The 16,599-nt window shown below is 40.5% G+C and overlaps 2 protein-coding genes across 4 annotated transcripts in view; one reads left to right on the plus strand and one right to left on the minus strand.

Annotated features, from left to right (window-relative positions):
• LOC131256656 (uncharacterized) overlaps nt 1-178 on the minus strand; it is a 33,365-nt gene extending 33,187 nt beyond the window's left edge. For all 3 annotated transcript variants that reach the window (XR_009176907.1, XM_058257618.1, XM_058257617.1), the window contains exon 1: nt 24-178. The gene's annotated coding sequence lies outside the window, so the exon portion shown is untranslated. The remainder of the gene's footprint in view (nt 1-23) is intronic.
• A 157-nt stretch (nt 179-335) lies between these two features.
• LOC131256657 (ATP synthase subunit gamma, mitochondrial-like) lies at nt 336-16,344 on the plus strand. The gene is made up of 10 exons (XM_058257619.1): nt 336-482; nt 792-928; nt 11,181-11,224; nt 11,336-11,488; nt 11,976-12,089; nt 12,180-12,307; nt 14,447-14,569; nt 14,661-14,780; nt 15,806-15,927; nt 16,019-16,344. The coding sequence occupies exons 2-10, from the start codon at nt 816-818 to the stop codon at nt 16,086-16,088; spliced, it is 987 nt and encodes a 328-aa protein (XP_058113602.1). The 5' UTR covers nt 336-482; nt 792-815; the 3' UTR covers nt 16,089-16,344.
• Nucleotides 16,345-16,599: the final 255 nt, after the last annotated feature.

Below are 16,599 nucleotides of genomic sequence, written 5' to 3' on the forward strand. Positions count from 1 at the left end.
CATCAAAGAAAACTGTGAATAACCTTAATGGAAAGAGAACCCAGGTCGCGGTATTCACAGATCAGAGAGAAACGTGTTTGGATTTTACTGAAATTCCGCCTGAAAGGATGGTGGTTTGCATAGGGTAGTTTGGGAATGGAAAGAAGGACATCTGAGGATTTTCAAAGTAAAGAGGGAGGAGTCAGAAAGGGACCCAAATCTCATGAACTGTGCGATTATTTATAGTGAGGGATCGAGACCCACTTCAACTTTTCCCACTAGCCTCGGCACAAGAATCGGCGAGTTTTTAAATAGGTGGGGACGTATGAAGTGAAGTTACCAAAATACCCTTAGGGCGTGTTTGGACGCCGCCCAAAAGAGGAGTTCGCCTCCTTTCAAGAAAAATCACTCTCGCTCTTTCTCCGTCTCTCTCCGACTCTCTCTCTCTCTCTCTCTCTCTCTCTCTCTCTCTCTCCAGTGATCTTCGTTCGATTCCATCCGAGGCAAGTGATTTTCCCACCATTCTTCTCGTATCTCTGTATTCCAATCTTCGGTAGAGATGCATTTTCTCACCGCGATTTCGAAATGAGATCTTTGAATCTCAGCTTCTTCATGGTCTCCTGGTGGATAGTTGAATTTAGGGGAAGATTGGGAGAAATATCGGATTCTTCGGGGGGTTTCTTTCTTTCTTTCTTTTTTTTTTTTCTTTTTTTTTTTTTGCATTGTACTGTAATGATTTTTTCAACGGGAGGAAGATGGGTTTGTGAGGGTGGTTTTGGTTGATGGATCTTTGGATTTTTTTTGGATTTCAGGGGGTTTTGTGACCACCATCAGCAATGGCAATGGCTGCGGCTCTCCGACGCGAAGGAAGGCGATTCGCTCCCCTCGTGTCGTCATCTTCTTCCATCCTCAATAGCGGAGTCACTGCTCGATCATCACTTCTTTCAGAGTAAGAACATCTCTTCCGCATGAATTCAAAGAAAATTCTTCAATCCCACCACACACACACACCACCCCCCCCCCCCCCCCAAATTCCTTTTTACGCATCTAACATCGTTCCAGGTTTGAGGTCAATGAGATTTAAAGAAAAGAAGTGCATAAATACAAAAATAGTAAATAGCCATCATCACATGTTATATGGGTGGCCTTTCTCTGAATGTGGCTAAGAGATTCGCGCCATTCAAAGTTGAAGGTATTCTATTGACCTTACGAGAGAAAGCTGATCCATCTCTTCTATGACCTCACTATTGAATTAGCCATACCTTCCATCTATTTCTTCATTCCTGTAGGTTTTTTTTTTTTTTTAAGTGCGATTGTAGTTGTAGACTCGTAGGGTAATGGAAATGGGGTCTTAAGATCTACCCTCTTGAGGCAAATGATCCAGCTAGGGTTGGGCGATCTTCTTCATCTGTTGGAACTTGAGTTCCTTTAAGATGTGGTCTTCTCCTTTTTCCTTTGAAAAAAGGAGAAAAAGAAGATCCACCCCTCTTGATGGTCGTCTCCCTTTACACCTCTCATTCATTGGCTTACCATGAAAGTAGACTCCTGCTCTACGGATCTACTCTGGGAAATCAGCTCACCCATATAGTGCGGTCAAAATAAATGCTTGCTCGTCATTTCTGATGTAGCTGTGAACTTTTTTTCCATGCATTTGGAGTTGATGAAGTTGGGTTTTGGAATATTTAGAGGACACTATTGTGAATACTTGTTAGTATGAGGCAAACCCTATTTGTGGCGAATTGAGAGCTTCCTGTTGTACACTGAGTCTGTACATGTTGGGCTCATTGTTGGTTTGTACAAGCCATTGATCTAATGGCCCTTATCATTGATGTGCCATGCCTTGGAAATCTCCCAGATTAGAAGGTCCTAGCCATTGAATATTTGGTTTTTCCACCATCGAATATAGTTTGTTGGTGCATGTCTTCTTGACAATGTATTTGCATGCAAACAATGGAAAGGAGTTGACCAATTGAGGACTTTTAGGCATGGTTCATCCATAATGGGGCATCATGTCAATGGTTTGGATCAATCAACCTTGGGCCTTTCATTTATAAACTTGATGCACAATAGGGAAGCTCCCTATTTGTTACGAACAGGGAACTTGGCCTCTCTAAATATTTAGTAGCATTTCACATTTTTTCACTTGAGACAAAATGCGTCATCAAGTTGGAAATTATTATTCAAATACGGTTGCAATTATTGTTGTCACTATGTGTTTTTGTGTGTGTTCCGTGTTTATCTTGAAAGTGGAAATGATTTCTTCATCTCTTTTATACTTGATGTCTTCCTTGCTACTCTTTTCACCCTATTGTGTGGCCAAGGAGATTCAAGTCTGTTTCTCTGGCCTTTCTCGTTTTTTAGGTGATGATTTTATTTTTATTTTTATTAGTATTATTATTATTATTATCTTTTTCTTCTTTTCTTTTCTTTTCTTTTTTATTAAACCAATTTTGTGAGCAAGGAGATGATTTTATTAGAAAACAAGAAACAAAAATACAAACGGCGAAAGTAAAAAAAAGAAGAAGCAAGTGATCTGCTCTTCATTCTGCTACCTAGCCTTTTTAAAAAGACAAGAAACACGTAAAACAAAAAAAGGCCAACCCAAGGTCCCCAATAAAAAATGCTACTGACCCTGATCATCCCTAGCCGAAGACTAGTCCCTTGATAGATCTTCCTCAGAGCATCCCTAGAACTCTTTTGTCAGCAACACCCATTCGATTATCACGAGCAAACATTTTCTTGACAAGGCTTGAATCGAAATGACTTTGTCCTCAAAAAATAAAAATCCTCTATTCCTCTCCTTCCACTCTCTTCATAGGATGGCCAAGAAAGCCAGTATCCATAAGGTCCCGAATTGGTTGCCAAATGGACCACCATGCCACTCCAACAAGTGCCCAATGGGCTTATTACAAGTCCAACATACCCCAAATCTATTAAGGAGGACCAAACCTCTCTCTCCATGTAGATCAATCTCTCCCAATCTATCAAGGAAGAGTGATGAATGGAGAGGTGATCTATAAACTCCTCCAACCTACATATAAAACCCATGTTAGAGAGGACCATTGTTATGCTTTTTTTGTTTTTGTTTTTATTTATTTATTTATATACATATAAAATTTCATTTGTTAAAAGAAAAGATGGGCGAAGATGAGATATCATTGCCCAAAAAAACAACCAACTTAGAGAAATCCAAAAAGACCAATAAAAAAGTTTAAGATCTTGAACCTAGTTGATTATATCCAATTATGCCTTTTCTAAACACCTTAACTTGCCTTTAGGCACAATTTGAAAGCATTTATTGTTCCTCTTGGCCCAAATTGACCACAGACTGGCAAGGAGAGATAACCTCCAAAGGATTCTCCTTTTGCGACCAAGATGACCTCTGTGCCAAGAAGAAATCAGTCATCAATCAAGGAAGGCATCACCCAAGGAAGCCAGAAGAATGCTAAGTATCTTTCCCACACCATCCTTGTGAAAGGGCAATGCATGAAGAGATGCTTCACAAACTCAACATCATGCCTGTATCTCTTCCGAAGGTTGTTGCATGTGAGAACCTTGTTTTGCCCACTAACCAAGCAAAAGAAACCAACCTTGGGGGTCCTTTGTAAGATCAAATTAATTTCATTGGAGCTCACTCCAATCTTGGTTGAGATGATCGAATAGCTCCATAAAATGATCGAAATGAGAATTTGCTTGATTTCTATCAATTCCAAACCCAACCATCCATATTCTGCATTGACGGGTCTCTAACTTTGCAATAGATCAAGCAAACCTGTCATTTCATCCATTTCATTGTCTCTTTGCAATGTAATAGTGCCACACAACTCTATTCCCCATTGAGGATAAACAACGAGCTGCCAAAAAGTCCTTCGAACCAGTCCTTTGAATCAATGTTATCCAAACTAGGATATATAGCCATAAGAGGTCAAGAAGCACACCATGCATCCTCCCAAAATCCAACTCTTGAGCCATCACCTACGACAAAGCTGATTTCATTCCTGAAAGTGTTTTGAATGTGAAAGACCGTCTTTTAAGCTCCTCGAGCTCTATACCTAGGAGAAGCTTTGGTGAACCACTCTTCCTTAGCTACCCCATATTTACAAGATAACTTCTTTCCAGAGAGCAACCTCTTATGTGCCCAAGTTCATTGTTTTTAGATGCCTCATACCCGCTTCACCTTCATTTAATGGTTTCCAAACATCCTCCCAACTCACGAAATGAAACATGTTCCTATCCTCTTAACCACTCCATAAGACATCCCTTTGAATCTTTTCCAGCTTGCTTGTGACACTAGCTAGTACCAAAACAATGGATATGAAGTATACAAGAATATTAGACAAGATCGTCTTAATGAGGATAATTCTTCCTCCCAATGAAAGATATTTGCCCTTCTAACCAGTGTTCGAAATATCGGTATCGCACTATGTATCACGCCCTTGGGATACAGATACGTATCGGTTATCGCATGGGATATATTGTTTGTATCGCATAGTTTATCCCACTTTTTCCAGCTTGCTTGTGACACTAGCCAGTACCAAAACAATGGATATGAAGTATACAAGAATATTAGACAAGATCATCTTAATGAGGATAATTCTTCCTCCCAATGAAAGATATTTGCTCTTCTAACCAGTGTTCGAAATATCGGTATCGCACTATGTATCCCGCCCTTGGGATACAGATACGTATCGGTTATCGCATGGGATATATTGTTTGTATCACATAGTTTATCCCACTTTTTCCAGCTTGCTTGTGACACTAGCCAGTACCAAAACAATGGATAGGAAGTATACAAGAATATTAGACAAGATCGTCTTAATGAGGATAATTCTTCCTCCCAATGAAAGATATTTGCCCTTCTAACCAGTGTTCGAAATATCAGTATCGCACTATGTATCCCACCCTTGGGATACAGATACGTATCGGTTATCGCATGGGATATATTGTTTGTATCGCATAGCTTATCCCACTTTTTGGAAAACATGGGGAAACATTGGGAAAATGTTTGAATTTTTTAATGAAACTTTGGGGATTGTTAAAAAAACCCTTAATACACACTTTTAAATCATAACATCTCAAAAAAAATATGCACATAATAAGTTTCCTTTGTATAGGGTCCTAAGCTATGCGATGTTTAACTAAACTAATGCAACTAAAATAATATTTTATCTATCCGTCGAGATTGGATAGAGCTAAAATTAGATAGATCCACCACTCAGATCGGCCACACCACATGAAACAATGGGAATTGATGCCAACAATAGGTTAGTAATTAGGGGCCACCATGATGTGGACCTTCAATCAAAGCCGTTAATCAGGTGTAACTCACTAAAATAAAGAGAATGTACAAAATTCATCTTGATAAAAGAAACTCAGGTGGGCCTCACAACATGAATTTGTCAATTTGGAAGTAGTTTTACATTCCTCCCATTGGTGTGGCCTACAATAGCTTTTTAATTAGGCAGCTTTTGTATGTACGGATCACCGGATGAATGGTGGATTTTACATTTACAGCATGTCGGATGGAAAATAAATGACATGGTGGACCCGGAAGTGACGTCACCAAGTTCTGTAGGGCCCACCATGATGTGTGTTGTATCCACACCGTCCATCCATTTGGAGATATCATTTTAGGCCATGAGAAAAAGAATGAGTCAGATCCAAAGCTCGAGTGAACTCCACCACAAAAAACAGTGGAGAGAGTGACGCCCACCATTAAAAATTTCTAAGGGCCACAAAAGTTTTCGATCAAGCTGAAATTTGTTTTCTCCTTCTTTCATGTTTGTCTTAACTTATAAACAGGTTGGATCTCAGATAAACATCATAGTGGACCTTAGGAAGGTTTCAACAGTGGGCGTCCCTCTCCCCACTATTTTCTGTGGTGGGGTCCACTCTAGATTTGGATCTGACTCATTCTTTGTCTCATGCCTTAAAATGATATAGCCAAATGTATGGATGGTGTAGATACAACACATACATCATGGTGGGCCCCACAGAACTTGGTCGTCACTTCAGTAGCTAGTCTTGCTACGCAACCTGTCAGTACCTTCCGCGTCCTAGGCGCGAGGAGACGGATTGGCTACTCCCCCTGACACCGGCCCCATGGCTGGTGGTCGGTGCTCTATGGGCCCCACCATAATGTATTTGTTTCATCCATTTTTACGGATCATTTTAGGGATTGATACAAAAAATTATAAGGATATAAATCACAGGTGGACCATACCACAGGAAAACAATAATGATTGGATATCCACCATTAAAATCCTCCTAAGGCCCACTGTACTGTTTATTTGACATCCAATCTGTTGATTGGGTCCTGAAGACCCAGATGAAGGGAAAAATAAATATCAGGTTGATCCAAAGCTTTTATGGCTCCCAAAACGTTTTTAATGGTCAACGTTCATTCAACACTGTTTCCTGTAATGTGGTCCACTTGAGTTGTGGATATGGTTCAATTTTGGGCTCAACACCTAAAATGATCAGTAAAAACGGATGGACGGCGTGGATAAACCACGTGCAATCACGGTGGGCCCAACAGAGTTTACTCAGTACGATAAGAGCGTACTGAGTAACTCAGTATGCAATCCCATACAGAACGCCCATCATTGACGGGGCACAAGCGACGTCACCAAGTTATGTGGGTCCCACCATGATGTATTTTTTGTATCCACACCGTCCATACATTTGAAGAGATCATTTTATGGCATGAGCCAAAAAATGGGTCAGATCCAGAGCTCGAGTGGACCCCACCACAGAAAACAGTGGAGAGAGTGACGCCCACCGTGATTTATGTATTTTATCCGATCCGTTCATCCATGATTTATGTAGGGTCCACCATGATTTATGTATTTTATCCGATCTGTCAATCCATTTTACTAGATAATTTCAGGGCTTTAGCCAAAAAATAAAGCACATACAATGTTCAAATGGGCCACACCGTAGAAAACAGTTGAATTGAACATCTACCGTTGAAAATTTCTTGAGGGCCACAGAAGTCTTGGATGAATGGATCAAGCTTATATTTGTATTTTCCCTTCATCCGCGTCTGTATGATCTTATTAACGGTTTGGATAACCAATAAACATCACTGCAGGGCTGAGAAAGGTTTCAACGGTGAAAATCAGTATCACCACTGTTTCCTGTGGTATGATCTTAGATTTTTCTAAAATTTGGGATCAACCCCTTAAATTAGATGGGAAAACGGATGAACGGCGTGGATGGACCACACACATTAAAGGTGGGCCCAAGTGAGTTTACTAAGTACGATAAGAGCGTACTGAGTAACGCACCACGCAACCGATCCGTTTTTTACCCCCATCCATGCCCCTCTCTTTCACTTTCCCTCTCCTTCATGCACGTAAGGGTTCCATCCCCTCAAATCTCATTCCGGAAGGAAGGGTTCCTCGATTCGGCCTGATTCCTTGCCGAAATCTCCAAGAAATCCCCACAGACACTCTCCAATTAGCGAAGAAAGAGGGCAGTTGAAGAAAATGACGAGAAAAATCATCGAAGAAAGAGGAAAAATCATACTTACCTGTCGAATGGCCCACCTTCGATCACTGCTACAGCTAGGTACTCTCCAATTTCTGTTCTTTTTTTGTTCTAATTCAATTTTTTTTTTTATTCTCCACAACCCGAATCGGATTTTGAGTGCGTTTGTCGATGTCCAACAATAATGGAGGAGGAAATCGCGCGATATTGACAATATATCGGCCGATATCTGAATTTTGGATTTTTTTGTATCTTCTGGGGGTTATCGCGAGGGTTTTGTCTCGTAGGGGTGCGATAACGATAATATCGGTCGATAGTATCGATATTTCGAACACTGCTTCTAACTAGATAACTTCCTTTAAATTATCTCCACAACCTTATACAAAAGGACCTTTGCCAAATTGCCACGAGCGAAAGGCCTAGGTAAGATTATGGAAGACAACCTACCTTGCAACCGGACACATCCGCCAACCTAGTCACCTCCTATCTACACTAACCCCTAGGTTTCACCCTTCTTAATGTTGATTTTTAGCCCTAAAACCGCTTTAAAACACCAAATGACTTTTCCCAAGTTGTCAACATTTTCCTCCTTAGCATCACAAAATTTAATGGTATCATCAGCAAATTGAATATGAGTAACTTGAAATCCTGCATTTTCAACTTGAAAGAATTTACTAAGCCCTTCAATCTTGGTGTCTCCAACATTCTTCTTAGAGCCTTAGTCAGAACTACAAAAAGGAATGGGGTATGTGGATCCCCTAACACAAATCTCTTGATCCCCTAAACAAGCCTTTGGGAGAGCCATTAACTACCACAAAATATGGAGCCAAACTAAGATGATTTTGAATCCACCTTTTCTACTTGGCTCCACATCCCAATCTTTCCAGTATATGATTTAGGAATTTCCAATCCACATGATCGTAGGCTTTTTCTAAGGCGAGCTTACAAAGGACTCCCTTACTCCCTCACATGTATCTCAAATTGATGCACTAATGTGCAACAAGTTCCCCATCTAGAACCTTCCTCCCATGAATGAAAGCCCCTTGCCTTCCATGGGATGGCATGCACTAGGCATAAAAGTATTGCTCTTATGGGGAGTTCATGAGCAGCGATTCGAGCAAGATTGGCTAATTGACTTTTTTTCTTCTTCTTTTTTTTGGGTGCTTTTTGCTTATCTTCTTTTTTCTTTATTGGGAATTTGGGTTGGTCGTCTTGTGTTGGGGCCCGTTTGGGTCATAAGTCGTTTTGCTTAAGCTACTTATGCCTCAAGTAGCTTAACTTGGTTTCTACTTATCCAATAGATAAGTTTGTTTGGTAAACGACTTATTGGTCAACTAAAAAGTAGAATGTTTTGTTTGGTTTCCAACATCACATAAATAATTTTTAATTCTCTTCCATTAATCACTCTTTCTCTTCTCTCTCCTCTTTTCCATTTTTTAAAAATATCTTCCATTAAAATCTCCCCAAATTTTTACTTATTCATGTGGGGTTCACCTTTGTTATTATTAATTTTTTAAGGTAATGATTTATTATTGCTAGGCTGAATCCAAGGATACAATATATAGAAAGGAAAAAAAATCCTATAGCTTTAAAAGCTATAGCCATTCCGATACATTCACTTTAGCCCTATTGAATACATCCAATACCTTGCTTCCATTTCGAAAACACCTGTTGTACCTCTCCTCCCATACTGCCCAAATGTCGATCACCAAGGAAATCTTTTATACTTCCCGATGCCTCCCTTGTGCCAAGCCCAAAAGAAGCATTCAATAGATCTTGACAATACCTAAGAGATTTCAAATTCTATGAGGATTTTTCCCATGTTTTTCTTGCAAAAGGGCAATGAAGAAAAACATGGTCCACTATTTCTTCATTCATCACATTAAACATACATTTGGCAGAATCATCTAACTTTTTCAAAGATTATCAACTGTTAGCACCTTGTTCCTTCCCATCAACCATGCCAAAGCCACCACTTTGGGGGGAGATTTATAATGCCACACAAATGATGTATAGCTAATTTGATTTCCGATTTGGGGTCCACCTTTAATATCCATCGTCCCTCACGTGGGGCGAACCTTTGATGTGGACTGTTCATTATGTTGTGCCCACCTTGGCCCTATCTTCAATGTGAACCGTCCATAATGTGGGGCTTACCTTCAACATGGACCATCCACCTTGCAAGCCCACCTTCGATAAGGGTTATCCATCATGCCGGGCCACCTTGGATGTGGATTGTCCATCATGTTGGACATTGGATGTGGATCATCCATCATGCTAGGCCCACCTTTAATGTGGATTTTCCATCATTTATGAACCAACTCCGAAGTGGGTCTCCATCATGCAGGGCCCACCTTAATGTGGGTCATCTATCACGCGGGGCTCACCGTCAATGTTAATTGTTCATCATGTGGGGTCCACCTTCAATGTCCATTGCTCATCATGTGGAGCCCACCTTTGATGTGGAATGTCCATCGTGTGGGCCCTACCTTCAAAGTAGGTCGTCCATCATGCAGGACTCGCCTTGGATGTGGGCCATTCATCATTAGGGTCTGACCTTTGATGTGGACCATCTATTAGTCATCCATCATTTAGGGCCCACCTTTGATGTTCACTGACCATTAGGTGGAGCCCACCTTTGATGTGGACCATCCAATGTGTGAGCCCTACCTTCAAAGTGGGTTGTGAGGTGTTCCGTAACAGCTGTTACAGTCTCTTTTTTTAAATTTTTTATTTATTGAAAAAACCCCCGAAAAACTTGTATTTGCCTCGTTATGTTGATTAAAAAGTATGAAAAACCTATATATGTCCCATAATAAACCATTACGGGGCTATTATGGCCTTTATAGGGGATGTAACGTGCCGTTAACGGCAATTACGGGTCCTTTTTTTTTCCATAACGGCTGTTACGGCCGTTATGACCCCGTAACGTGTAATGGTTGCCACCGTTACCTTTACGTAATGGCCTTTACAGCACACCCATCATGCAGGGTTTGCCTTGGATGCAGGTCATTCAACATTAGGGGCTGACCTTGATGTGGACCATCTATCATGTGGGGCCCACCTTCAATGTCCATTTCCCATCATGTAGGGCCCACCTTCAATGTCCATTTCCCATCTTATGGAGCTCACCTTGGATGTGGACCGTCCATCGTGTGGGCACCACCTTCAAAGTGGGTTGTCCATTACATGGGGCCCACTTTGGATGTGGGCTATTCATCATTAGGGGCTGACCTTTTATGTGGACTGCCCATTATGCGGGCCCACCTTGATGTGGACTGTCCATTCGGGCCCGCACTCAATGTGGATTGTCCATCATGCGGGGCCACCTTTGATATAGACTGTCCATCACGTTTAAAGATGAGAAAGAGAGTAAAAAAGTAAAAAAGCTAAAATGTTAAAAATTTTACTTGTGGCTTTAAGTTTAAGATAATTAGGTACTTTTACAAAGGTGGTTACCAAACTAACTTTTATTAATAAACTAGCTTGCTGCCATAAGTAAAAAACTGCTACTTACAACTACAATAGTGTATCCAAACAGGCCCTCGTAGTGACGAGAGGGTCACTTTTTGGTCCATCCCTGTCTTGTGGTTCTCCTTTAAGCAAATTTTGCCATTGACTTATTGTTCAAGGAAAAGAAGAAGAAGAAGAAGAAGTTACACTTGCAACTGTCACTGTTTCAAACAACTAAATGAGGCTTGAATGTGCAGGGAGTTGGGCCCTCAGGGAGCTCGCTCAATCTCTACTCAAATTGGTAATGTTCCTTTTCTTTTCTCCCTCGGTGCTTTTTTTTTTTCCCCTGCTTATGCTAGACTTGTTCATTAGATGAGCTTTTGTTTTACGGCTTGCGTATTTTTCCATGCAGTCAGAAACCGGATGAAAAGTGTTAAGAACATCCAGAAAATCACAAAGGCAATGAAGATGGTTGCAGCTTCAAAGCTACGAGCAATTCAAGTCAGGGCAGAAAATTCACGTGGCCTGTGGCAGCCATTTACTGCACTTCTTGGGGATACTCCCAGTATGTTTCTTTTCTGTTCTTCATTGTTCACATACAGAAGCCTCTAATCTTTTTTTTCTTTTCCTTATTTTGTTGTTCAGATACTAGAAGCCTCTAGTCTGGTCAGGATTTACATCTAGTAGACGTTACTTCTTGTTTATAGTAACTGTGTTACTCTGCTAGAATAATAGGTACTCCTTAAGCTTAGGTCCCCAGCTCACACTGGAAGTTGTTTTCCTATACCTATATTCTCTCAAATGACATCTATTGACTATGTGAGTTCTTGTCATAATTATAAATCTATGCATTTGAGGAGATTGTGTGCACGTCTCTCCTTAGATGCTGAATTTTGATTCTCAGGGACCACTACTTATGCTAAGACCAGTAATGCTTGTCTTGGAGTGTGCAAGCTTGAGTGTGTTCCAAAGCAGTTAATCATTGCAAATATTTGGAAGTTGTTCGGTGACTTGCCCTTACGTGGGTTCCATTTTTCCTGTTATATTGCTAGGCATTGGTGTGAAGAAGAACGTTATTGTCACAATTTCCTCTGACAAAGGTCTTTGCGGTGGGATCAATTCTACATCAGTCAAGATCAGCAAGGGTTTTTACAAGCTGAATTCTGGTACTACGAGGAGGCGACTGTATCATTATGGATTGTTGAATTTCTTGAGATTTTGGTACTATTTAATTGTTGACTGTTTCTGACCATCAGGTCCAGATAAAGAAACGAAGTACGTCATTTTGGGAGAAAAGGCCAAGGCTCAGTTGGTGCGTGACTCTAAGAAGCACATAGAGATGTGCATAACGGAGTTGCAGAAAAATCCACTGAATTATACTCAGGTCAGTCTGATGTCCTGATTACAACCTGTTAATCACACAACCAGGAGAGTTCTATTATTTTCTGAAGAGCTTCTCTTTGGTTTTAGTAATTGTATAGATGCTTGAAATACAGTTGGAATGCCAAGTTGTTGGATTCCGATTTAATTCATCATCACACCATCATAGCCTTGTCCCAGCTATCGGGGTCCATTTTGCAGATAATTTTAGAGTTTCTTAAATCGCAATTTTCTTTCCAACTTAATGCTTGTTTTATGCTGTTAGCTTCTCTCATCTCAAGGTTTGTAAATGGCTAGCATTTATACTACTGACATGATGGACTTGTTTTATCATGCATGTGTATATATTCCTACTTCACACTAGATTTTCATCTCCTTCATATGAAGCTCTATGGTTGATTTTTTTATTTCTATTAGCTTCCCGTTGCGAATCCAAACGGATATTGTTTCAGAGTTCTGTGGACTTGGAGGGCAGGTGCTCAAAGGTGTACCTTGTAGTCCTGTTGGTATGAAACATCTTCATGCCTGTTTGTTGATTCCAGGCGTGTGCTTGTCCAACTTGTTTCTTTCTCATTTGATATTTTTTTGGGTCATTTTTCTGGTGGTTTTGCACCATCATGACTTTTAACAGTAGCACATGTCAATCCTCCTTTCAATGCGTTGAACCCAAAGTAAGAAAGAAAGAAAGAAAAATTCGGGCTTTTGAACTGTTGGCTGAGCCTCCCTTATTTCACAGAAGTTGTTTCATGCATATTTGGCTTTGCGAGTGTGTTGCGTGCCATCTTCAGTTAGCCCACAGTTGAACCAAAGATTTTAAAGTATGAATTGAACACATACCTATCCATAAAAAAAATTGAACATAGACTTGCGCCCTTGAGTTGTTCTAACCGTGTTCAACAATCAATTTTGTAGATAGGTTTTTTTCAAGATACTATACACATGCATTTGTCTGTACTTGTGACCCTGAATCTTGTCATCTCGATGCATCTACTTAGTCTGATAAAGCATTAAGACATTGGGGCTGTACTTTGTCATGCATGCTAGGTATTCCATCACCATGTGGATAGAGGTAATTAATACTACAGTTGATGGGTATGGAGATGATATGCAAGAGCCAGAAGAACTGGACTATGGTAGAGCCATCTCTGCACATGTACATGTAGCCAGATTATCCATCAATCTGAACTGTCTTACTGGTGGGCCTCATTAGCCATCGCCATCACTTTTCTTTACTTCCCAGAACTTAATGTTGACCTTTAACTGTTTTTTTTTTTTTTTTTCCCACGGTCAATTTGAAGGACACTGTTTAGTTGCCTAGATCATCTATTCCATGTAAATCTTGAATCAATTTCCATCCATAGCAGGTCCCAGTAAATGGAAATCCTAATTAAAAGATATTAGATAGCACTGCCATGTGTAATTTAGCAATGTGGCTCTACCGTATTCTGGTTCTTCTGACTCTACGCTCTACGGTATCATCTCCCAGATGAGTATGTCAAACATTCTTTACTTGCTTGGGACCAGATGCTGAGATGCCTTTCAATTTGTGCTATAGCGTTGTAGCACAGTAAAATGGCACCCGTGTGTTCTTATTCACCTCTCTGCTTCAAGTTAATTTACATATGGTTTGGTTATATCCATTGTCCACATCAACTCCTGATAAAGGTTTTAAATAGGTGTATCGGGTATCATATCCTTCACCTCCGATAGACCCTGTATCGCCCTTGCATTGAGCTGTTTCAGGCGGATATGAGCTGATACAGCCATTTACGGGCAATATGGGTACCTAACCTGATACGTACTGGTTTCCAACAATACTTTAAACCTTGCTCCTGACACCTGGATTTGCTAAAACAGGGAGTTCGTTTATCGTATCTTTTAAAATCCGACACTCTCATCCATCAGGGAAATCTGGCGGGTGCTGTGTTTCAAAATATTTTTCACGTTGAACTTCAAGTTGTTTGACATGGAAATCCTGTGGAATTGAATCTCATACAGCTCAAATTATAAATCTGGTGCTTGCAACATCACCCACATTGACTAACATTTGTGATGGGGGTTTATTCATAAATCATAATTAATGGAGAGTAAAATTCTTAGCCTTCTTTTACCTGTTGGTTTATTCAGATCATTGTCCTTCCAGGTTTCTGTTCTCGCAGATGATATTTTAAAGAATGTTGAGTACGATGCTCTGCGGATTGTTTTCAACAAGTTCCACTCAGTTGTCTCGTTTTTGCCAACAGTGGCAACCATATTATCTCCGGAGGTCAGTAAATCTCTTTGGTATTTTGTTATGCATCTTTAATCTTGTATTTTCACACTCTCCCATGGTTTTACTTGATTGTGGTGGGATTCAGGTTGTGGAAAGAGAATCTGAATCTGGGGGAAAGCTTGGTGATTTGGATTCTTACGAGGTAGAAGGGGGTGAGACTAAAGCGGAAGTGCTTCAAAATCTTACAGAATTCCAATTTTCTTGTGTAAGTCCTATTTTCTTGGAAGCTAGAATGGCTTTCTCCTTTGTCAGAGGGCTCAGATCGAACTCATGATCTCCACAGCTCAGTCATTACCCAACACATCCACAAGGCTTGACATGGCTCGGAAGCAGAACTTTGTTGGCATGAGTTCAACCCATGCTGTATTTTCCTTTCTCTTGGATTTAATTGTATGAAATATGCAATGATGCCACTTGTCTTATGTTGGAGTTCTATTCCTTTGATATGAGAGGGGATTTATCCGTTTGATTCTCTCGATCAAAGCATGGTGGAATTTGGTCCACATTTTAGCATCAGTTATGCATAATCTGCAAGATGATTCTATTGCAAGTTTGTTTTGCATATGCCGTGACTCCGGATGACAAGCATGTTTGGCAACATGGGACCCACACAAAGACGGTCCAATGATTGGAACCATCTTGAATGGCCTGTGAATTGTTATCCAATGCTCACGCTGAAATGATGATGCTTACCATTGATTTGTGGAGTTGAATTTTGAGCCAAGAAAATTTCCACATTCAAATATATGTATATGATCAGAGTCACCTACTCAGCGCAAGCTTCTCACTGAGGCGCATAGAGGATTGCACCCGGAACATGGACGGTTCCTATAATTGGACCATCCATGCAAGTAGCCCCTAAAGGGATGGTGTGTGATGCAAAAGAGGAATGACACGCTTGCCAAACATATTTATTGTTTATAAGTGGCACTTATTTATGGTGATCCTGATCATTGATATTATGGTACACATGGGTGGGCAAAAACAGCAATTTTTTGCTTATGGTCCACCACATGTTGACCCACCAGATCAGCAGTTCTCAGTCAGTTCATGGTTGCCATTTTTGCAGCAGTTGCTGCATAAACTCCCAACAACTGTGTAACTGTAGCCTCTCTGTTGCAAGTAAAATGTATGTTGGCCACATGTTTATCTGTAACGCTGTTTTAATTACAAACTAAATTCATCGTCATTGGTTCTGTAATGACACTCTGGAATCTGCATCATACGCAGGTTATGTTCAATGCGGTTTTGGAGAACGCATGCAGTGAGCAAGGAGCGAGGATGTCTGCCATGGATAGTTCTAGCAGGAATGCTGGAGAAATGCTTGACCGCCTCACGCTTACTTATAACAGGTCTTGTTCTTGTTCATGTTTAGCTGCTGCTGTCCTTTCTTTCCCCTTGCTTTGTAAATTGACATATTTCTGTTTTTTCCCATCTGGCCAGAACCCGTCAAGCATCGATCACCACCGAGCTGATTGAGATCATATCCGGGGCTTCGGCACTGACTGGCTAAATATGCAAAGATTGTCAGCGTTCCTGACCTGATAAATAAACTATTGCAATCAAAGGCTTTGTTTTGTTGCCTGTGTTGGACTTTCTTCACTGCCTTTTTGTTTTTCATTGTCAGATCTTTGTCAAACTAAATAATATCCTGTGGGTCATTGTGACATAGACCCAAGGATTTCATGAGCATCATGTCTTCCTGCTCTCTTTTCGAATTTCAGATTTTTCTTGAATTGAAGCTAAGATTTTGCCTTTTGTTCTATTTAGTTAATTGGTCCTTTAAAAAAATTTAAAAAAAAATAAAAAAAATCAAGTGGAATTCACATGTTGCACTGGCAGAATATGACGGAGCCATCCATGCATCCACTGTACACAGAACACATGCATGCCAGTTAGCAAAATGCGACCCTGGATGTGGGTGGTTTATGTCCCCTCTATGGATGCACTTAGGAGTCCAATCAAGTGGCCATCAAATGGATGGTTTAGAATTGAGATTGAAAATGGGAAATAGACCATTTTGG

The sequence above is a fragment of the Magnolia sinica genome, chromosome 9 (assembly GCF_029962835.1).
Source record: "Magnolia sinica isolate HGM2019 chromosome 9, MsV1, whole genome shotgun sequence".
Taxonomy (NCBI): domain Eukaryota; kingdom Viridiplantae; phylum Streptophyta; class Magnoliopsida; order Magnoliales; family Magnoliaceae; genus Magnolia; species Magnolia sinica.

Excerpts from the sequence above, each read along its gene's own strand:
- LOC131256657 (XM_058257619.1), top strand. The coding sequence starts at position 816 with ATGGCAATGGCTGCGGCTCTCCGACGCGAAGGAAGGCGATTCGCTCCC. Across the intron at positions 14,781-15,805 it reads CAGAATTCCAATTTTCTTGT|GTTATGTTCAATGCGGTTTT; the intron begins GTAAGTCCTATT and ends CATCATACGCAG. Across the intron at positions 15,928-16,018 it reads CTCACGCTTACTTATAACAG|AACCCGTCAAGCATCGATCA; the intron begins GTCTTGTTCTTG and ends CCATCTGGCCAG.